A 24,002-nucleotide genomic window follows, 5' to 3' on the forward strand; every position below is an offset into this window, starting at 1 on the left:
CCATTAATGAAACGATAGATAGATTAACTCTAAGACGTGGATGATATCGAGTCCGAATGTATTATAAACGTGAAACACTGCACGTCACTTTTTCACGCAGATCCGTACTAGGTGGAATAAAAAATCAAACATTTCTCACAATTCGTTCGGAAGTAAAAGTCGAAAAGGGTTGAGCATATCTCAGTTGGGAACAAGTCATTGTCGAGATCACTCTCGCTTTTGAAAACCGGAACGTTTTCTAGGCACAAGTTTGTCGTTGACCAGTGTCAATAAATCCAGTGAGTCAAAATCAAGATTGAAACGGATGGAGGATGAATATAACACGCCGAGCTGACAATTGAAGGTGATTTAACCGACGGTTGGATACTCGAACTAAATTCGGGGAACCAAGGAGGTCTTTTGCTGACGTTAGGTAGCATTACCAATACCATTATGTAGAGCGTTATCCAACGGAGGTTCGGAAGCACGATGATGCCAGGTAAATGGGTGATTCTACCTATCAGCGACACTGAATCATCGCTACTATTCCGTCATGACCGACGCTATTACACGACTGTGCAATCATCCAAAGAAGCGCGAGTGTGCATCGAGGTTGTGCTGGCGGTGACGCTACGTCACGTTGAAAGTGCCGAGACGCCTTGGATCCTGATTTATTTCACGGCGCACTTAATTGCCATTTGGCGGGGCGTTGAGAACGGAGAGAGACGGGGCGATATCGGGGCGTTTCGCTTCCTCCAGGCGTGTTTATATGCTGCCAACGGCACGGGCAACGACGCGCCACCGTTCGCCTCTTGGTGCACTTTCGGCCGAAGGAATTCGGTAGCCGAGGCATCAACTATAACTACATGGAAAGATCGGACACGATAGGAAGAGGCTGCTACGTGTTTTATCCACCGTTCGAATCGCGTGGAATAAATTCGTTTAATTTCCTCACCCGAGAGTTTATTTGCATCGTTTCGTTTTATGTCTTTCGCGATTATCGCTATTCCAATGACGGCAATACAGGCACGTTCAAATTTCGTTCATAGCGTAGAAAAAGAAGGTAATCTTTGCGCTCGACCTTTGACATTTTTCGTCATTTTTTCTGGTCGCGAATCCTCATCTCGTGCACGCGTTCAAAGCTGAAAGAAAAACAACCCCCGCTAGTCGCTCGGAAACGCAAATAACTACGACGGAGTGTTTCTCTTTTTGCATCGCATATTTGGTTCGTCAGAGATTCCGGAGGAACATAAATCTGGCTCGAGAGTTTAATAATCTCGTAAGAATGTTGAACGGTGCAAACGCGCGGTGATATTTCTGAAAAGAGAGCGTACTGCATTTACCTTGTAGAAAAACTGACTCGCATTAAAGAATTTCCTATACGAGACTTGGATATTGCGCGAAATTTGTTCCAAATTCCAGAATGAATGATCAGGCTTAGAACAAAAATCAAGATCAATCGAATTCAATGGAAAAACCGGAATCACGAACGCCTCGATTATTTCAAATCCATCGATTTCCTCAATTAATCACCGTAGCTTACATAGAGGGAGAGTTCTAAGAGATGCGGGAACAATGATTGATCACGTGATAGTTGCGATAACGACACGCCGAGGGAAGCGATGGGGTAGGGAAAGAGAGGAAAACGATGACGACATCGGTGGTGGTGGTGGTGGCCGAAGCGAGGAGGACTGATCGTCCCAGCGCTCTTGTCGAGAACTTAGGCCAGCCGACCTGAGCTGTATAAGTACGACTTTCAAAGAGCTTGGCGCGCTAATGCTACCACCGCCTCCAGAGAGTGAGCAGAACCAGGAGGAAAAGCAGCAGCAGCAGTAGCGTCAGCAGTGGCAGCAGAGTAGCAGCCGCGCGCGAGTTGCTTTGAAACCGCGTACGAAAGTAAGAGAAGCTTGTCGTTAGTCAGCCTCTGACAGCGGTTGTCGGAACATAGAAAACTCGGCCACGAACCCGTCGCGGAAAGTATAGTTTTCTTCTGGCATTCGTTCTCGTTCGTTCTCATTCGTATAAGCCCCGAGTCGACGGATCAATCGTTTCGAGTTTCCACCGAGAGTTTCACACACAGGCACGCGCCCTTCAGTTCCGTGTTTTACAACAGTGCATATATATACATATATATATACATGTATGTATATATACAGAAGCGTGTACTCCGAGTAGTGTCCGTGTGTCGGTTCATTTAACTACGTCGACGTCGACGGAAAACGCGAGATATTACAACGCGCGCGCGCGCGTTAACTAGGAGGTATTAGTGGTACACGAGCTCGTGCACCGACGGACTTTGTCCACCCTTGATCGATGGTTCGATGAAGCTGCAGTGTGTCTGACTGGACCGGAACCAAGGTTTTCCGAACAATATTCATCGTCCCGGTGTTGTCTCCGCTCCGATTCGTACCGAATCCATGTGACTTTGACTCCAACGCAAGTGCAGTTCTTCAAGCCTCCGAGTAACGGGGTGTTCGCGATACAAAGGGCAAGATCATTTCGTTACCAGTGTTAGACGGTTCGAAAGTAAGAAAATAACGAGGACGTCGAAGGTCGGCAGTGTTTTCCATCCGCGGACTACCAAGACCCGTCAATAAGAAACATTGCGCCGAGTCGTTGAGGACTTTGACGAGAGATTCCGCAGATTATCTCCGTTCGGCGGTGTCTCCTGGTGACTTCGTGCAGCGCAGAGTGGCGCCAATAAGACCGGCGCTAGTGTGTTCGGATGTCCGATTGTCAGGTCGAGTCGAGCGGGCGCTCGACTGTTAATCGTCGTCACTCGTCCCTTGGGTGTCAGGGTCAACGGGGCCGCGTCCTGACATTCGCCGTGATTGCGGTAGAAGAGGCCGCGCTGTAGATGTAAGAAGGTCGACGAACGACCGTTTTCGATTGCAGTGAAAGAAAGAGAAAACGCAAGAAGGAAACACGCGAAAAGAGAACAATTCTGAGGAGCGAAGGAAGTGAGGGAAGTAAAGTGATTGCATAACAAGGAGGATAGAAAGACGATCGGATGGTAATAGTGGTGATATTAATCATGTCGGGTCTTTTGTACACGCTTCTTGGTCTGGCGGCCAGTTCGACGTTGCACTGTGCGGTTCGCCGAGAGATCAGCCCGTGCACGTGTCGTCGACAGGAATTCGGGACCATGGCGGTGTTACATGGAAACGGAAATGGAAACCCAACGACAACGGAACTGATACATGTCGAATGCGAGCAGATGCAGTCGTTCAATCAAGTCGCCGAAGCGCTCCGCGGTAGATTCGTACCCGAGCAGCAAATCACCCTGAAAGTCACCTATTCGCATCTTCACGACATCTCAAGGCATGACTTTAAGGAGCTGCGGATGACAATTACCAACCTTCAACTCAACTACAACAATCTCGGGTACGACCTTATCTAGTGTCACCTCCTTTCGTCTGCTTCATCTCGAAACAATAGTATGATCGTTGAATCGTCGTGCAGAGTTATGTTGCTGAAACGATATCCTACACTTTCTTATATCCTAGTCGAGGGAAGTATTCGCTTGCTGAAATTACAAACCACTTTTGGAAAGCAGTTGTTTTAAAATCGCTTGAAACTGTTCGAAATCACTCGAAGTCATTGCAATCGGTTGTCATCCTATCTATGAGCAAATATCACGCCCCCGACCCTAGTCAAATGTTCATGGGATAGATCTTTCGTTCAATGTTACGTTTTCCAAGGTGTTTTTAATCGATTTAGTGAGAAATCATTATTCGAATCGGCAGAATAGTGGTTGAGATCATTCGGACGAATGGTGTGTAGCAGTTGATACTTAAATGCGTAATTAGCAAAGTCGTTTGTCTTACGTTCATTAAACATTTTCCTAACGATGGCGTTCCGGCTTTTAGAGTAACCCGAACCGATCATTAACCCGAGTTTCAAATAGGATAAGATGAAATGAAACACGAGTTAAGCAATTCGATCGTTAAGCCACACAATTACAAAATATAGTTTTCTCAAGAATAAAAATTGTAATAGGAGCAATTTGAACCTGCATCTACATCAGCACCGGAAAAAAATTGGCCGTTGCATTGGTATAACATTTTTTGGAATAGATGATGCAATTTGGTTAACGTTTTTCATAAGTCAGCGCTTGAATCGTCCTTGAGAAAACTGAAATATCGCAACTCCGTTCATATAATGAATATTATTGGTTCGATGAATGTCGCTGTTTGATACGAATTCAAAAAAACTGCGCTGTCGGATATGCGATGTAGTATCTTTTTACTAGGGTTCACGGTTACGTTGATAAAGCTCGTCGAGTATTACCACATCTGTGCTTGCGAAAGAAAATAAGAAACTTGAAAAAAAAAAAAACTCGGATGTGCGTAGATACGTACGCAGGTACGTACATACCTACGTACACAACACAGACATCGGTCCAATTGTACCTCGAAGGACTTGAAAAGACGCGCAAAAGATGCTCACGCAGTGATTCTTCGTTTGTCTTATACAATTTATTTGTCAATTATCTCGCCGTGCCGACAGGAATAACAAGCAGGAACGAAGTGGTCCCTGTAATTGGTTAATTAACAGCTGGGCAAAGAGTATATTTGCAACGTTTGCTTAATTGATTGGGTTAGGCAGGAGGTCGAAGGTCCTCGACGGCTACTCGAGTAATTGGTCGATTGAAATCAAAGTCTCGTCTCTAATCGCTGCGTTGCACTGTTCAAATTCCCGGCCATCAAATCAACGATCCGTAGGTAGTTAAAGAAACGCGTATAATAGTATCCGGAGTCAGTGGACTCGCTAATCCGCTTTTAATTACATCGCGAGACGCAGGAATTCCGTGACCATCCAATTCCGCGAAGAAACGACTCACGGAGCCGGATCTCTGCGATCGACGATGGAAAGGTGCGAGGTTCGAATATTGGGGGAAAACGCGTAAGAAGAAGAACCTTGTCAGGGCAGGCGGGGTCCGGGACCAGGAGGAACGGCGACGATTGGCTCGTCGCTCTTACACGCGTAACGTAATCTTAATCTTGTTGACCTTTTCGGGGGAGCGCGTAGTTATCACAATGCCCTACATTTATCATCCAGCGACGAGTAATTAAATCGTAAACCACAACAACTTGACATTAAGTGAATAAACGACGATAAGAGAATTTTATTCGGGCTGCAATTTTCAACGAAACTTGGCGCCACGTCAACATTCGATTTCCCCCCCATTTGGCTTTGGGGAAGGTTGCGACCAGACGGACGGGAAAAATTTCACAATTATGGAGACAGAGGCAGGGTGCGTGAAATATTTTCCAAACATTTTCCCGACGACTTTTTATCCCGGAGTCGGAAGAGCAAATCGCCCAGCGTGCAGTGATGTATGTAATTCACGCAAAGTAAATGCCGAGTAGACTTCTTTGACGAAAGCTTTCGGAAATCTCCTACGCAACGTGAAGGTTAGAGGGCACCGTTGAAAATTGTAGCGGTTAATTGTTCAATAAAACTTCTTTTCCCTGATTGCCCGCATTAAGATCTGCTCACTTTCTCAGAACTTTTTTTACCAGCTCTTCATCTTTCGAAAGCGTAATTCATAATTTCGTCTTGGTTTCCCATTTCACACCAAGTTCAGCTTCGGTTCTTCGTTCAACCGCTTAAATATTGGTTCACTTCTAATTAATATTGTCAAATATTTTATCCGTGAGAAAATAAATAAATCAAAATTACCACATTCGAGGCTGTTTCAATTAAAATGATACGTTAATTTCAAAGGGATTAAACTTGCTGAACTAATTCATAAGTCTCTCAATTGCCTTACGGTGGTTGTATTTTATAGAAAATAGATGGCACACTTTCCGAAAACCGAGCGATTTTTTTTTTGTACCTTGAACATAAATAATTGTATAGAAATCCATAAGTTTCGCGTAGTACGGAAAAATTTATGTGCTTCGCAGTGGTTGCATACCATGGCATCAATTGTCGCATCAATAGACACTTCTGCGAACAACAGGCCAAAACCCTGAAAATCAGATGAATAATTTTTCTCGAAAGGACTGCCGAGAAACGACTTCAGTCTACGCAAAAAATTACGAAGTATTCCTGATAAATCGACCTTGTGCCGTAGGAACCACTTTTCCAGGTCCTTTCAAAACTCACAAGTTCAGAATGATTTGGCTGACTGCTTTGTGTAAATTATCACATGTTTGAATTGACTTTGATTTTGGCCACGATTATACAGGGAACATTAAATTCAGAGGAAATTCGACATTGTAACAGTCATTCAATTTTGGATGTAAATCAATGCTTGCACCAAAATTGCTTGTGTTGCAAACTAAGCAATGACCTCCTTTCTGTGCTTGTTAGCTTATTGTTAGTTTAGGTTTAGCAACAGTTCCGGTACATAACGTTGATCGCTTGAATGTTGATTTTTGTAACTATGTCAACCGTCTGTTTCGAGTAGGAACGAAAAATAAGACTGATGCTGAGAATTGAAAAATATAGTTACACTCACGTCCTTCTTTTGTGCAGATTTTTGGACGGAGATGCCTTTGCCGGCCTTGGGAGAACGATGTATTTCAGTCTTGCCGACAACGAGGTTCCCGCAATTCCAAAGCACGTGTTGTTGCATTTGCCTTTGCTTCGGACCTTCGACATGGGAAGGAACAGAATTATGCGCGTAGAAGCGGACGACTTCAAGGTTTGCATTTACATTATTCATTCATACGTCGCTGCAGCAGCGTGACATATTCGATTCAACGAAAATGTGGTATCTGTATAGGTAATAGAAAATTAAATAGGAATAATTATGCTCACGAATGTGACATTTCACTGCCTTAGTAAAAAAAAAAAAACAGCGAGACGCAAGAAATGATGATTTATAATTCGACCAATGGAAAAGATACCACATATAATTTTCATCAAAAAAACATAATCGTCTCATCTTCGAAAAATGTCGCTAAAACGTCACTTCCTTGTTTGTCCCATAGTATCGTGTTTCCGGAGCGCTTCAATTTTTGCATGAGGTTGAAAAATTACTTCAGTCTGATTTTTCCTTCAATCTTTGTACTCCTCTACTGCACCTATGATACCTACGACGAAAACAATTTGTTCACACGTACGATTTTCGCCAGTACCATAAATACTGGCATGACCGCGTGTGCTCTCACATTAACTAATGCTATGATCCCTGGCCGTGGTAAAGTTTGCGACATGGATACACGTCTAGGATACATGCGATGTACATATATACGTACGAGATACGCACAAGCGGTAGTAATTGATCGAATGACGTGAGAAAGAGCAGAGCAAAGCGGAGCGGAGTAAGCAGCGTGCCAAAGCCCACGTCGAATCGATTCTCGATTGACAGTTATTCAATACCGTGACGACTCATGACATGACCCGTAATTTGTGCGTATAAGCGTGAGTACAATCGGGAATTTTTCAAAGAAAACAACGAGAGGCTGAGCCCAATGAACAATCATCGCCACTGTTGCGGCAAAAAGTTCACGACTGCTGAGGTTTTAAGAATTTACATTCCTGCTTATTTGAAATAAATGGTTGACGTGAATAAGTCCCGTGTCTTACAACGTTCTGGTACAGCTCGCGAGAGTAATTGATTCGAAATTTGGAGTCGAAGAAGAATCAACTTCCTCCTTTTTTCTAGGAATTGGTCTGGGCTGCACATCGATGTTAACTGTGCGTACCCATGTGACTTGGACATGAGACACAGACCCGAAAAAAGACTTGACATTTGTTCCTTCCTGGTTATTATCATACTCGAGTCTTGCTAAAATAACTCATAAATCAATGCCCCGTATTGCGAGACGTTCGTAAGCCTAATCCTTATAATACGTGTACACGTTACATTCCTAAACAGTCACTGGGGGGCAGTGATGAGTAAACAAAGCGCGTCGTGCTTTCAAGCCAATGTATTGTTTGCGCGAGCAAATGTCACTGATTAGGTGTTGATGACTGGAAACGCGCGCTCTTTATTATATATCTCTCAGTCCATCTTTTCTACGTAATCTTCGTTCCGTCACTTGGATTTTTTATAACTTTGGAGTTTTCTTCGCAAACTCCTGCAGCGTTTTATCAGATTCAATATGTCTCGGGATGAATGACCGGAGTACATAAAGCAGCAAAAAAAAAATAAAAAATTACCGGAAACCGTGCCATATCAAAAATTGGGTCATTGTTTGTCAATTCAACAAGTGGATTTCCTGTTACCCCACTCCAATTCTACCCCAAGGCGTGGCGCATGTAATAAATATTCTTCAACCACAAATAATCTCGAGCTTCGACTTCGAATTTGTCCATAAGTGTATCTCACAATTTCACAAGTCATTTTTCGCTTGTTTTTCCTTTTCCACGGGTTTTTTATCGCCTTTTTTTGTATTCTGATAACATTTCAGGGACCGATGAAATTAAAGATCAGACCGGGGAGACTGAAGATCTTGAACTCATATATTATATAACGATGAAATACTAATAGCCATGTTACGTGCTTGTTATTGATAATTAATTGATGTCATTAACTAAATTCATAATCCTTTAAAAAGAAGACATAACAGTTGTTGGAGTTTCAGAAAACTAATCAAAACCAAATTAGCTTGTAGATTGAGAATCAGGTGTGCAATGATATATAAATTCTGGGGTTATTTCTTAAATGACAGAACTCATATATTCAGGCAATCGCGACATAAACGATCTTTCGGGGGGAGACTCCGTTAGTGATTGTGAGAAGAAGTTGATACTTTGACACGAGTGACGTAACGTCACCGTAACGTGTGCGCCTCTATTTTTTTCTTTTTTTCTTCTCTCTTTTGCTCCTTGTTTTGCTAACATTTACGACGAGGATTTTGTTAGGAGATTGATAAGAGGAGACGTTAATTGCTTTGCGGATTTTCCGGCCTTGTATGGTTACGTATTATAGCCTAATCGTGTGTTATTTTATGTGTAAATCGGGTGTTTGGTTATACCGAGGCAGGTATTTATTTCCAGCTTCATCGGTTTTCATACTACCGTAAATTTATACCAAGTTGTCGTTGTTTGTTCATTAGTTTTCCTTATGTTTTTATTTTCAGTCCGCTTATCGAACCCTGTTGCTCGTACGATATTATACACATAACTTAAAGTCCATTTACCGATTCACGCCATGATCGTCGGTGCTTCGCAACAACAATAAATCAACTATTAAAGTGAAGCTGAAACCAGCAGCCAGAGTTAACAGCTAAACGTGTTAAACTTTATAAAAATAGAAAAATGCAGTTGAGTCTTACCCTCATAATTCTGTAAAAGCATTGGGTGTTCAAGGTATTTCACAAAATTTTAATTTTGGGACTTTACTACCTTATCCGAATGAATATTGCAACGTTTTGGTGTTAACTTCAGCCTCGTACTATTAAACATATATATTTTATTTGATCTACTGTTTGTTACGATTCATCACAGCGTGACTATCGTCAGAGAAACGAATCAACAACGCCATAATTTTACGCACACACGTCCAGACTTCAACCCTTCTTATACCATCCTTCGTGTCAGCGACAACGAACGAATGCAAATTCGTTGACATTTTCACCCGGCATTGAGTTCATGATGTTTTACATACCTACTTTATTCTGGAAGGAATAAGGGAAACTGTTTCACTTCACGACTAAACTATGGCAATGCGAACACTGTTTATTAATCGGAGCTTTATTTTTCTCTCGGTTGTATAATACGAAAACAGTTAAAAAGAAGCAATGTCAATTTTGTATAAGTCAACACCGAAGGGGCCTAAAGAAATCGAGTTATCAATTACGCAACGTCTTGAAATATCGGAATGCTTCGGCTTGACCTGGTTAAAAATCTTATTTCTGCAACGAATGCGACGTATGTTTGAAGAAGCGAAAAATGACATAATTCCGAAGAATAAATTAAAGATTCTGAACGAAGGAGGAAAAATATTTTATTAGATTCAAACGATGTAGCTATATTAGAGTTAAGTGAATAATATTGACTGTAAAAAATTTATGAAATTTACTATTCGATGTACCATTTGCGCAGATTCTTGGAGAACGAGTTTTTCTGAGCAGAGGCCGATCTTCATTTTTCCATAGCATAACGTAACAAAATTTTGAGATAATTCTTCGTTTATTTTTACGTTCATTATACACTTATCAACAGAAATGTGCCTGCCACTTGATTGCCGTAATGATGACGCGTTTTGTAAGTTGATGATACAACATGGCCTGGATATATGTATATATTTACGAATAAATTCTATAACATTTAAACAAATCAAATTGCGCACTATTCTAATATTTAAAACGTTAAAGTATTCCGAAGACGGTCATCATCCATTAAGATAGATAATTCGCAGACATATACACGTATGTATATGTTTAAAATGTACGAAACTATCGTTACGTAACGTTAATTTGATATTAATTGGATACTAAAAACTATGTCACGTAATTCATTGATATATAATTACACAGGCAGGCATCGTGAGTAGAAGCTTCTGTGATATTAAATGAAATTTCTCGAAAACTATCAGCAGACCTGAATCGCGCTAAGAGGCAAGAATGGTATAATTCCACGGTCCTGGTGTCGCGTTTATAGTATCAATATTTTCGATTTGCATAATGGAAAAATGTATGTCAACATGAGAGAACGATTTAGATTAGAACGGATAAATTTTTACTCGCAAGAAATATTTAATACTTTAACGTTTGTTGCTGCAATGGCGTTTAATAAATTTAATTTCGTACGAACAATGCATTCCAGAAGTAATTTTCAAAGTTTTCGTCATCTTGAACATCCAACTTTTGCTTTGACGAAATCTCCGAATTAGAATAGGGATGAAAAATTTCGGCATATATTCCTGGAATTTTCTGAATTCTTTCATATTCTCTAAAATGAGCGGTCTCGGAACAAGAATATCTCAGACAGGAATGATTGAAAGAATTTTAATAAAATCAGGGCTTTGTTTTTCGACCACTATTTTCGCGGAAAAAAATTTGGGTCAAATCAGCAATATGTATTGCCGATCTTGATCGATACTTCGTAGAATGCTCCATACTGCGACTGCCTTAGAACCGCAGCCGTCAGCAGATTCGTCGAAAATGTAATTGTACTTATTAGGTACACATTGTATATACCGTAGGTGTGGTGCATGCCCGAGCATACATCGCAGACGAAAAGGCGACAGCACGAGTAAATATTTTCGACCGACAATGAGAAATTTGATTACATACCGATCGTCCATGCTCATACACGATTATCGAGAATCTTTCTACGCATACCGAATAATCATGACTCGACTGCTGTATGTCTGCCCGAATGATGATATCACGCGACTGCGTTCGGGTGCATTATCAACATTCGTCAACCGATCATCTTTGCATTGTTCACGAATTTCTATTCGCACATCGTTGAAATACTGAATATAACTTGATTTTCAGTATAATCCTGACCTTCACCACCTCGTGCTTGTGGACAATCTTTTGACGGAACTCGATCCCGGTTCGTTGCCACCTCTCCTGAAGCATCTTCACCTGGGAAGAAATAACTTGGGTTCCCTCAATCGTACGCTGAGGTAAGACTTACGAGATTCCAAGTTTCGATTGCTTCGCTATTTCTTCCCTACGGCAGTTGATTTACTTAATCTGAGAGCTTCGATTAGTAATTTGACACGCTGACAAAATTCGTGTGGAATCATTATCAAAACGAGATACGATTATTGTGATTATAAGTGATGTTTCACGAACGCTTGATGTCAATGCGAAATAATTGGTGCGTTGTAAGAGTGTTTGCATGTTTGACGATAATTTGTTCATCCGCGCAGGGAATTGAATCAGCTCGAATGGCTGCTATTGAACGAAAATGTGCTAACGTCTTTGGACGGCGAACTGCCGACAGTGGGACGTAATCTGAAACTGTTGCATCTCGCCAACAACAAGCTGACCCATCTACCGCCCGAACTCCGATTCTTCCACCGTCTGGATCACCTTTTTCTAAATAATAATAAAATTCAAAGTCTCGATGGAAGGCTGCAAAATGCACGCCGCTTGGAAAAACTCGACATTTCCTGCAACGAAATACAAGAGGTGAGTTTTACAAATATCGAATTTCCAGCGTATTTGTTTCCTTATCTGTTTCACCACGATTTTCACACCAGAATACTGCGCAAATTCATTAGGTATATTGTTGCCAGTCGATAGCTCTTTTTGTGATCAACAACTGATGCCTGTTTATTCATGCTTGTTCATTTATCGCCCGTTACGGGAGCAATAGACTTCATTCGATCATGGGCAGCAGCATATAATCCAGAAGGCGACAAACAGCCGCCGCTGCTTATATTTCTATTGCAGTGTTGTTGCCGAGTCTCGTTTACTCCCGTTCAACTATCTGGGTTACATATTTTTTCATTTTTTTTTCCCCATTATTAACACGAAACAAAATTATGGTCGCAGCTTGCAGAAGACGAGTTCACGGAAGCCGAGAGTCTGGAAGAACTGCAATTGGGTTACAATTCTATCAAGTCCCTCGGACGTGGGATTGGGAACGAGAACGGTAACAGCGCCCTGCTTCCGCTTCGTTCCTTGAGGATCCTTAATTTGACTCACAACGAATTGCGCGAGTTCTCGTTCTCGGATTTACGCGGTTTGCGCAAGCTGTTCTTTGTCGATCTCTCCCACAACAGGATCACCTATCTGATGAAGGGTTGGACTCCGACCGAGGTTAGTATATCGGTACGGTTTAATCCGCGAATGCTCGGCCACCGTTTTCGTTTGTCGAAAACAATAATTTAATATCGCTGACGCAGAACCTGGTCGAAATGGAGGGCGAAGAGATTGCCGGGTCGAGTGTGTTCGAATTTCGACTACAGCACAACAAGCTGAACACCCTCGAGGGCTCGTTGTTCATGGGAATGCGCTCACTGCAGAGATTAAATCTGAGCCATAACGCCTTGGGACCGAGCCTCGGACCTCGCGATCTTAAGGGTCTGAACGCTCTTCGCGTCTTGGACATATCTCACAACGCGCTGACGACCCTCGAAGACACAAGCGAGGTACAAATTGACTCTGCGAAATGTTTATCGAAAGACTCGTCGTTCCGACTCCATTTTAACGCGAAAGATCTCCCTCGATATCGTTGCAGAATTGGCTTCCGTCCCTGGAGGAGCTGAACGCGTCTCACAACCGTTTGGTCGTACTTTCGGAGCACGATTTCCGCGGGCTTCCGGTTCTCTGCTGGGCCGATTTGAGCGCTAATTGGATACGATCAATCGCCGCAGAGCTCGTTTCAAACACGAGATGTACGGTACACGGCGTACCTGACGTACTTCGCATATATCTTCAAGGTGAGATAAACGCGGCGTTAGTTCGCAGTATTTTCCATCATATTTTCAAACTTTCGTTCTACTACAGTGCTAACGGTGTATTGATTGAGCGGCATAACGCACTTATACGCCGGCAACCAGAAACAGTACAGTGAATATTATCATACGTAGGCCTGTATAGTCGAGTGAAAGACTGCGGTTAATCTGACGATTTAGGCGCCAGAAATTAATCAACGCGTCGTAAAATGTTGAGGAATTTAACGATGTGTTGATACATCAATAACGGCGTATCGCCTTCCTGCCTCATTGTATTGCGTACAGCCTTACCCACACTAGAAACATTTACGACAAGTCGAGATAACCCTGCCTGATGCAAAGTTATCGATTCAAGATTTTACGACGTTTACGTTATTTATTACGATATCACGCAATATTACTATTACTATTATTATTGTTGTTGTGGTTGTTGTTGTTGTCGTTTCTTTTTCTTTCACAGTGTTTACTATCATCTAGAACACATAAGTAATACACGTTCGCGAAACTGGCCAGATAGACTGATGAATAACGAACGAATTCAACGGACAATCGACAGAATTACTAACGTGCGCTCAATCGATTATCACTGCTTACGTTATAAATATTTAACTAATTGCAGATAACCCGGTGCTGTGCGACCCCGGCATAGCAAACATCACCATTGCTTTTGAGGTGAATCACGCCAAGCCTTACGGGGTGGCAAACGATTGTCCGACAACCCCGGCAACGCCAAGTGCGCCAACATCCCCCTTACCTCCACTTCCGCCGACTTTGTTTTTGACCGCCGCTGGCGGTAATGTATCCTTTGCCGCGACGCTTGAGTAATTAGTTGATATATTATGCAAATTCATATTACGAAGACCTACGTACTACCTAGTCGAGACCTCACAGTAATGGCCGATGCAGGGCCAATTCCGATATAATCACCGCCACACTTCCCGTAGCCTTTAAAAAAGAAGAGGAAATGAACGTTTGAAAAAAAAACAAAAAAAAAAACATAATAATAAATGACCACGAATCGCCTATGTAAGGTTTTGATACATATAACGCATATTTATGTCTCGCGTTTACGACTAATCATCTGCAACCGATGATAAATTTTAATCGATTTTTCTGTTAATTTATCGCATGTGTTGTATAGGCGGTATGTCTGTCCGCAACAAGTTGGCAAGGGACTCGACTACGCGCGAGATGCTGCGCTGTATTGTTCGAATAACGATAAATTCGAAATCGGAAAAAAATAAAAAAATAAAAAAACAAAAAACAAGAAAAAGAAATACGACTAACATGACTACCGCGTTGGATCAACAGTACGATATAAATGTTTCAAGCAGGAGTTGCACATTTGGTAGTTAATTAAGAACGCGATGAATAATATTAAGGGTACATACGTATGCATATGCGATAAGATTCGTTATGAGCTATTCAGATTTCTCGAATGCAGAATCACGAGAAAAGAGTTGTAATTATGTAATTCTGTCAATCTATACCCAGGACTCGATACGCTGAGACCATCGGAATAATGTAACTGCCTGCCACTAACGAACAGCACAAATACGAAAGGTCTTGTATGCAATAAATTAAGTTCCATGATCCGAATGGTCGCGTCGACCAATCCTAAGCGTACCTTCATACTCTTTCAACATTGCCGTCGAATTTCATTGCTACACTGCACTTGTTCCATCCCAAAAAGATTACATTTCATCAATCCGCGGAATGTTTCATTCGGAGAAACAGTGAGATCAGGACGCCGTCAAACTCCGGTGGAAAAAATACCTGCTTCATTGCTTATACTTTTTGATTAGTCATATTCTTTGATGATCACTCGATCGAGTGGCGCGTAAAATAATTTCCTTCGAATTCTGCGAATCGCGCTATAGGTATTATATTAATTTACACGATATTCAACGTAAATCGTGACGTGCTGTACGAAAGTTTATCCGTGCGTACGAAACGCCAAGTAAATTCAGCCTCCGGTAATAGTGTTGAACTTACAATCTACCTCTGTCCATCTCACTGCTTCACGTTAGTTTACATCGATTATTAGATCGTGCAACAAGCTCAGCGTTTTGTGTTAAATTCAACGATTACTTAACTTGTATTTTAGCAGTATTTTTAATATATTAATGATACGATTTGTTATTAGAGTTGGATATGAATAATGCATCAATACTTCACCCGATATCGCGATTCGAATAAGTTTTTCAGGCAATAAACCTGCAGGGGATATTTGAATTGTTGCAGAAACAATTTTTGTAAATTAAAAATTTCTCGTTCTCTATTCATCCCCTTTTATTCCAATTGTTAGTTCGTCGAGGCAAGGAAACAATTGTTGATAACAGGCTTGTTAATCTACGGTTGTAAAACGTAAGAAATTTGAATATTAAAGTTGGATGTATATTTTTTGCAAATATTCGATATATATTTTTTGAATGGAAGTTTACTCGAAACCTTCATATATACGTAGTAATACCTGCGTGATACATTATCAATGGCATTGTGACTGTCGATATTACAGGGCTTTGAGTTATTTAACGTAAAGTAATCTTCGGATAAAGAGAAAGAGAAAAAAAATACCATTTCAAATAAGGATTGCTGCACCTTTGTGTTGCCAAACGTAGCATAAATTTTTTGACTCACAAACCCAATAATACCAACGAGGTAACACATGACAAACTATTTGACTGTTGCCTCGTTATTTCTCTCAATTCACGTATAAATTAAAAATCAGGATAAGCGCAAATTCCACCAAGCAAGCCGTAAAACGTCGACTATAACAATACTCAAGCTCAGGAATTAACGGACGAAAAATTTGTAAGAGGAATAATGACCTAGAATAGGGGATCTGAGATACCGAGGTGGAACAATATACATAAGGAATAGAACTGGAAGAAAAAAACAAATCGCACATATTGCAATGTTATCCACATTAAGTATGGAGAGACTAGATTTAACTGTTGTTTAGATAAATACTTTTATAGCCACTGTAAATAGTTCTTCCTCTAACACAACCGAATACTTGGATGCAGAGATTGAATGCACTGACGTGCGTTCAAACTAACTATCCTCTAATATATATATACACATGATATATATATATATATATGTATGTGTATATATATATAAATATAAACACACATTATACATACACTATCATCGTCAAAGTGCATAATCCAGTCAATTTGCAGAGACAAAGTGAATCAGAACAACGTAGTAGTAGGTGCTCAATGAATCGTAATTAAAAAAAAAACCAACCTACAGAATTTATTTGGAAATTACACAAGTGTTTTCCCGGAGGTTTTTATTCCTACGGATGCTACGTTCTAGTATTATCTAGATACACTAACCCCAATAATGTTTAGAGAAAAACTTATTTGTATAGTATAAATTATTTCATACATTAAGTATAATTTGTATTATTTTTGTTAAAATGACTGGATTTGGCGCTTCTTAATATCAAATTGTAGAATAGAAGTAAGACAGAAATTAAAATTGAAAGAAAAAAAAATATTTATCTAACTTGTAAAAGTTTAATTTTAGTACCGAAGAGCAAACGGCTGGTATTCTGCAGCCTGGCAATCGATTAATTCTCACCAATAGAAATTCTATCGTTAATTAAATTACCGATAGTCAAATAGATACGCCCTTGAGGTCAATGAAATAAATAAAATTATTTGATACATGATTATATTCGATACATTGATTGATAGTGGGCGATCAATTGACCTCCTAACTCGAGCCAACGACGGCAAAATGTTAATGGCGTGCGTTATGAATACGTAATCGGCTCGTAACGTAGTATTCAAGTTCTGCATTTCAGTTCAAAACGTCGTTGGAATATAGTCGTATAAGGAGACTAATCTAAATTTCATTATCTGGTTTAATGTATTTGATTAAATCAAATAATTCTAAAACATTGTTTAATATGGAATGTAGAATTCAGCCGTTAGTGCCGACTGCTAGCTTAATTAGCTAGGACGCAACGTCAAACTAACTTTACTTCAAGTATTTTAAGCAATTGAATAGGATACTATATATACTACATAGGTGCCATATATATAAAATAAAGCAGAGACTTGTATGTAATTTAGTATCTAGGTAATTTTTATTTATCCATGCTGTGATTTACAGTTGTCATCAATTATAATCAGAGGGTAACGATCATTTGTTAAAAAACTCGCATCAAATGAATTACATGAAATGAGACAAAGAATAATATAATACTAATTACAGACGTGAAAGTGACCGTCAACGTACGTCACTAATACGAGTCATGTGGTTCTCAATCTATGAAGGAAAACGCAAGGAAAAAACAGTTGACTGAGAATTCAAAGTTTAGCATGTGGGTGTAAGACCTGCTAAAAATTTGATGGAAATTGTTGAGGTAAACCACACCTTGAAATACTGCGCGTTTTAAAACAACAACTACATTTAGTTGAAACATTTCATCTACACGATTCATACACGCTAAGGGTTGAGGTAATGGAAATGTATTTTGATTGGACCGTTTTAAGGTTAATATAAATTTAAACGTTATTCTGTATATGTGATGAGACAATTATTAGATATTTCAATTTTTAATAATAAAGGCTTTACTCTTTTAATTCTTTATCACTTTCACTTTTTTTCATACACAAATCTCGAGGTACGACATACAAATTTCATTTTCAATGAAATTTTCAAAATGACCTGCCACCGATTGCAATATTGGGCAAACAACTGTCTCATTTTAGCTTCCGTCTTCGTTCAACCAAGTTTATTCAATTCTTGTGTAGCTCTTTGAAGATTTCTCGCAAAAGGCATAAAAATGCCGTAATATCGGAAATTTCTTGCTGCTTTTCGAAGTTTACAACACATTTTAATTGCTCTTGATGTTCTAGGCTTAAAGATGGATGAATAAGTTCCACTGGAATAAAAAGCAAATCTTACTAAATTCCTGACGAGTTTATTCTATTGATGATCTGTAGGTAAAAAGACTGAATCAAAATACTGACCTCGCCATAGATCAGCTGTTCTAATCAAGTCCACATAATATTGGGGGCTTACATCTTTGAGGAGTTCGAAGAAAATTATTCTTATCCGATCACAGACATCCGAGGATTCACTTATTTCAATACGAAACTGGAGACCTAATTTATAAGCCGAACAAGCTCTCCTTATTGTATCCCATTTCATTTGTCTCTTTATTTTTTTTTCCTCTGCATCTGAAATTTTGAATTTCAATTGAAATATTATTACCGCTCAACCATCTGTGAGCCTTATCCTGTCACTGTACGATAAAATGAGAAAAATGATGCTGGATCGTGATGAAAAAGAATGCGACATGTGTTACACAGAATGCCAGTAATGATAGCAGGGATGTAACATAATCGTTCAATGGACTCTGTTTTGTTTTGACTTATAATAGCATAACATATGATTCTACCATTTGTTTTTGAGGAGTGCTAATTTGGTGATGCAAAGTCATAGTTCACCTTACAACCGATTTTATTAATTTGGAGAGACACATTTATTTGTAATAAGAGTTTCTTCATATTCTGTTCCACACTGTTACAATTTCTGATTCATATCATTCATATCAATAATTACGTGAAGGTTCATGTAGTGCCATAAAAATGAAACTGACAACCGTTTGCCTTCATTACACAGATAACGCTTGATGGTACTCATATCAAATCCTAGTATAAACAAGACAGATCTAGCAACTCAGTTAACAGCTCGGATGTTAATTTTACGCTTCGGTTGAGTGAAAATTTAAGGAATACCAACAAATTAGATTCAAAAATTGACAATTGAGAAATTTTTGCTACTTTTTGAGGTGAAGTTCATGGATACATAGAAAAGATTATGGTGAAAAGCTAACTATGTAACAAATTATAGCTGAGAAAGATCTGTGGATGAAAGTGCTGCCCTTGATCTTATTACCAAACTGCATGTACGAAATTGGAATTTAACAAATTAGGAGTTCATAATGACGTCAATTAAACCATTAATGTTTTCAGTAGAGTTTTTATTCTGAGGAAATGCTATAGTTAGTCTTTACCGACTGAGACAATGTCATTTATTTAGACTCCTCAGAGCCTATACATTACAGATGTGAAAATGGTGCAGGTGTTGCAATTATTCATATATTGCCAAACAAAAATATCAAAAACCACTCATGTCTCATGCGAGAATAATTCTAGAAAATATAATCCCGCAGAAGGTGGTAATTACATCACAGAAATAAATTTTCTGGGTTTACTTTAGAGTGAAACAATAATATTTTTGGATTATTGTGTTCGACATTATATTATTACAAAGGGTGAAATCACCCGTTTTGCCCCCTTTTTAATTATCTAGTAGTCATCATAGATAAAAGACGTTTATAAACCTTTTATGTCTTTCAAAAGAATAAGGTTGCTGCGTCAACCAACGTTATTGTAAAAAACAGTCTCGTTTCAGACTTAAAACCAGAAACACGTACCCTGCAATTAAAGCTTTTTCTCAACATTTTATTTACGCCTTTGATTTTGGCTTGATAATCAAACTCCCGAATCCATATTTATTTCCGTAACGTCCAAGAACATTACAATATATAGAACTGCTATGTGGCTTTTCCGAGTAGACGATGCATAGGTTTGGTAAAACCCAAAGTAAATGACGTTAGATGCAGTCACTAAAAAAGACCGACTACAATGTCCTTTTGAAGATTGAAAAACAGAAATGAAGTAATCAGAATTGGTTCAATTAAACTGCTGGTCTCCCAGTACAGCTGAAAATGTAAGTATCTTACCTTTTTCCAGATCGACAAATTGGAGAGAATAGTTTTCTTCTTGAGATCTCCCCTCCACTATTTCTTGTTTGACTTTCTCTTGCTTTTGGAGAATGTTGCTTATCTGTTTTTCCACGACTTTCTGTCGCAGGGCAATATTTGCTAATTCATTTTGAATTTCTTGAATTTGATTCGAGACGTCGGCGACGATGGCTGCATTTTTGGTGACCTTTTCTTGATATTCTGTGTATTGAAGATGAAAGATCTTTAATTAACACGAGACACGGCCTTAGATACTGGAATCGAAATGAATTTAGAACTTACCATTTTTTTCAGCACGTTGTTTTGCGATGGAACTCGAAACTGAGTTCAAGAATGCTTCGCAAGCGGCGATTACGCGTTGTTGGTGTGAAAAAACATCGTTCGTTCTGCTCAGTAGAATACTTTCAATGTCATAATTTAACAACTCTTCCATTAAATCACGATTATTTACTCACAAATACGGCTAAAAACTCGCGTAGCGTCCTCACGCATATTATAAACCGTTGCCATTCAAAATTTGTATGGCTACCAACACGACGGATAAAACCGATAAAACGGTACAAATAGAATCTAAGCTTTGGAGTGTGGCCACCAGAGAAGAAGCGCGCGATTTTCAAACAGGTCTGTAGATTCCTTCGGTTGAATGATAACAAAATGTCGTATGGTTTTCATTTGGAAGAATTATATTTATTTGTATAATACACACGCAGAAACCGTATGCCTAATAGAAATATGGAGTAGTGGAAAAACGTGAAATTTTTATGAAAATTTAGAAAGCCAGGATTTAAAATCCATAATTCGAAAACTCAAATTAAGACATTCTATGCTTTCCGTAAAGTGTCACAACGTGGTGGTCAATAATAATCACTGCCAAGTCAGCACAGATATAAGCAGAAATCATTGTAATGTAAGAAACAACCAGAGTATTCTTTCTCGGTAAGATATGACTAGACGCTAGTCAGTTTAGATGAGATTTAAATCGATATTGGCATGGGCAAAATTATATTTGTTTATATTATTTTCCCTAAAACAAGAGCAGATAAGAATAACAATCGAGGTTGCCTTCTACTGTTGCCTTACCAAACGATTACACCGAATCCTGGAATGAAGCAATTTTCGGTTACGAATAAAAGTGAAACTTTAAACATATCCAGGTGCCAAAGGTCATTTAAAACTTTTCGTGATCACGAGTAACTCTAAACTTTCTTGTTTAAGACATTTAATTTATCAGGTCCCTGATGACAAGTATAATTTTTAAACGTTAAAGCATTAGGTAAGAAGTAATCTTTGCGTATAAACGTAAATAGTACAACGAAATAACTTGAACATTGCTAGAATTAGCACCTTTAAAATGGCACGTCTGGATCGGATTGGGAAGAATGAACGTCATCCCACGAAGTAACTTCAACCATTTCTAAACTACCGTCCTCTGCTAAAGTTAGCATCTGTTTGCCGGACCCCTCCTTTACACTCACAACCATGCCCGCGTTACTGTTAGATTCGACAGCCACCTGAGGGTTCCCATGTTCATCTTCAACATGCTGTAATACTCGTACGTACACCTCGTGTCCAGTCATATTTACATCTCCTGTGAAGAAAATTTTATCATAACAACTCACTCGTAATAACCCAGGTAGATGTGAATTAGAATTCAAATCACATAAAGAAAATTGTCAAAAGATATACCTGAAGTAACCATATTTTGCAGATCAAGATGATCAGGACTTGACAGTCGGATAAGCTGCACAGTTTCCTTTTTTGACTCATCTTCCAATTGATGATCCGATTGCGGGATGACAATTGATATATGTTCATCTTTTTCACAATTTGGGAGCGCAATTGTACTTGTTGCAAAACTCTCCACCACAGGCTCTGTGGAAAACAAATGTGAAAAGTTGTCAATTTGGAACCACTCTACAATTAACAATATAATTATACCGAGGCTCGACCTGGGAAAAAAAAAGTTGATTGCTTTGTGCGACATGAAATAATTTTATGAACAGATAGCTAAATGTCATCCTAGTATCAATTGCAATAACCGTACGTACTAGACAAACCCAAATCTATATTGAAGTATGATAAACTGGATTAAGATCACAATTTTTCGATCACTTTCCTTAAGAATAGATACTGTATAAACTTTGGTGCGTACCCTTCACATTATTTTGGATCTCTGGCACATCAACACTTTCATTTTTGAATTCTTGCTCTTTGCAGAGATGAAAACTTTGTTGATTTTTTATTTGTACACCACATTTGTCGCACGTAATACGCTGTTTAATATGTTGTCGAATGTGATGGACCATAAATGCGTTGTACCGAGTTGTGTATCGACATTTGTCACATTGCATCCAAACATTGTTAGATTTTTTTTGCTTTCCTCCGTCGGAGGATACATCCACAGCACTAACAGCTGCTCTTTTCCGTCCGTGATAACCACTCCCATTTTGGGTATGGCTCTTAGTGATCTGCGGTGGCTGGCAAGGTTTAACCGTTTCACTGCTGCCCAGAAGTTCTCCTTCCTCCAATGAATATTTGCGTTCTAGGAAGCGCAAAATCACATCTTTTACACCCCGCATTTCATTCTCAAGTCTATCGAGAGTATTCATCAGATTGGCACATCCTCTGCATATCAGGTCATCTTCTGAGATGACAACCATATATCTGTGAAAGATGATTTGAAAACAAATTATTAATTACCTAATGGATACAAATAATGTATTAGGACTAAATAAATGTGATTACAAAGCTTTACGAATTTTTCATCTTGCGTGAAATTCAAACATAAAAACCGAAGAGCAATATACCTCTCGCCAACAAGCTCGCCTAATTTCTCTATAACGCGAGCTCTGCTGCTTTGAGTTCGACAAGTGGCCAAAGCGTAATAACGGCCTTGAACTTTTACGTCGCATACAAAGCATCGAGATGGTTCAGACAAATTTTCAGCTGCTGTGTCATTTGCTGGCAGTGCAATGTTTCCAATGTTACCGTTTTCCGTGCTCTCTTTGCTCGATTGATTCGCATCTAAGCCCATTGCTACTGTGTTGGTGCATGTAGCCATCCTGTAAGCAACAATCCCCTGTAAGTCGAATTGCAACATATCTTCAATTATATCCATCATAAACCCTGATTGCCATGCTTTCGTTTTCATAATAGTGAGTAATTTTCGAAACGGACCAGTCCTGACCCGTTTCTAAATTTTTTATTGTGTCGGGATAATCTATTTCAAAACTCTAAAACTTATCATTTTTTCATATTCATCATTGCGTTGATAACACGAATTGAATCAACTAAAACGGAACGCAACGTAGTCCGAGAAGAGATCAACATTCCAAAGTTTATTCAAGACAATAACAACATTTGAGGTTATCTGAAGTAGAAACCGCTACAGCTGCAGAAATTTTATCTATTTCAACTTTGAATCGTATATCGCTACATAATAATGGCCAGACAAACACCTAATTTGCAATTTTGGTGCGTCAGAGAGATCGCCAATTAGTTCCCTCTTTTAAATAATCGTTTGCGGATTCCTCGATGCCGTTTACTGCAAGCCACGGTACAAACTCGGAAAGAAACGCGCCGTTTTGTTTGTTGACAATCGCCAGACTTCAGAGGCTTCCGATAGTACCTGAGGATAGTTATTAGTCGGCAGTCGGCGGTCGGGCGGCACCGGCGATTGTAGCTTTCTTAAACTTCAAAATAACTACGTTTACAACGTTGACTGATAATTGAAAAGTTGTTATCCTTCCATAATCGTAGCGAGGCCTTGGCACCGCGAAGAAAGCTGTCGCAAGTGAGACGACGCATCGAACAACCTTGCAATCTTGTACGTCACACGATTGAATAGCCGCATAACACGGCGTGGAAGTGTCAGGGTAGGATCGAACCTCGGAGCGAAGAGATAAG

At 39.5% G+C, this 24,002-nt stretch overlaps 3 protein-coding genes across 8 annotated transcripts; 1 reads left to right on the forward strand and 2 right to left on the reverse strand.

Annotated features, from left to right (window-relative positions):
* Nucleotides 1-1,741: 1,741 nt before the first annotated feature.
* Nucleotides 1,742-19,797, forward strand: LOC107226603 (toll-like receptor 6). Its single transcript, XM_015667476.2, has 8 exons — nucleotides 1,742-3,363; nucleotides 6,466-6,634; nucleotides 11,385-11,518; nucleotides 11,768-12,029; nucleotides 12,396-12,662; nucleotides 12,749-12,994; nucleotides 13,084-13,285; nucleotides 13,920-19,797. Exons 1-8 carry the CDS (start codon nucleotides 2,990-2,992, stop codon nucleotides 14,123-14,125), a joined length of 1,860 nt encoding a protein of 619 aa, XP_015522962.1. The 5' UTR covers nucleotides 1,742-2,989; the 3' UTR covers nucleotides 14,126-19,797.
* On the reverse strand, nucleotides 17,384-20,671 carry LOC107226605. Of its 2 annotated transcripts, none has more exons than XM_046732841.1 (4): nucleotides 20,379-20,671; nucleotides 20,076-20,297; nucleotides 18,347-18,504; nucleotides 17,384-18,206 (listed from the first exon to the last, which is right to left on the reverse strand). In XM_046732841.1, exons 1-4 carry the CDS (start codon nucleotides 20,527-20,529, stop codon nucleotides 18,183-18,185), a joined length of 555 nt encoding a protein of 184 aa, XP_046588797.1. In that variant the 5' UTR covers nucleotides 20,530-20,671; the 3' UTR covers nucleotides 17,384-18,182. The 2 variants fall into 2 exon arrangements, with proteins under 2 accessions (XP_046588797.1, XP_015522964.1); XM_015667478.2 differs by having other exon boundaries at nucleotides 18,295-18,504.
* Nucleotides 20,672-20,818: 147 nt separating this feature from the next.
* LOC107226602 lies at nucleotides 20,819-23,862 on the reverse strand. Of its 5 annotated transcripts, XM_015667473.2 has the most exons (6): nucleotides 23,725-23,862; nucleotides 22,904-23,158; nucleotides 22,249-22,760; nucleotides 21,783-21,968; nucleotides 21,441-21,684; nucleotides 20,820-21,195 (listed from the first exon to the last, which is right to left on the reverse strand). In XM_015667473.2, exons 2-5 carry the CDS (start codon nucleotides 23,155-23,157, stop codon nucleotides 21,443-21,445), a joined length of 1,194 nt encoding a protein of 397 aa, XP_015522959.1. In that variant the 5' UTR covers nucleotide 23,158; nucleotides 23,725-23,862; the 3' UTR covers nucleotides 20,820-21,195; nucleotides 21,441-21,442. The 5 variants fall into 5 exon arrangements, with proteins under 5 accessions (XP_046588789.1, XP_046588790.1, XP_015522959.1 ...); XM_046732833.1 differs by having other exon boundaries at nucleotides 20,819-21,684; nucleotides 22,904-23,175; nucleotides 23,725-23,855; XM_046732834.1 differs by lacking the exon at nucleotides 23,725-23,862 and adding an exon at nucleotides 23,555-23,684 and having other exon boundaries at nucleotides 20,819-21,684; nucleotides 22,904-23,175.
* Between the last annotated feature and the right edge of the window lie 140 nt (nucleotides 23,863-24,002).

Source organism: Neodiprion lecontei, chromosome 2 (assembly GCF_021901455.1).
Source record: "Neodiprion lecontei isolate iyNeoLeco1 chromosome 2, iyNeoLeco1.1, whole genome shotgun sequence".
NCBI classification, from domain to species: domain Eukaryota; kingdom Metazoa; phylum Arthropoda; class Insecta; order Hymenoptera; family Diprionidae; genus Neodiprion; species Neodiprion lecontei.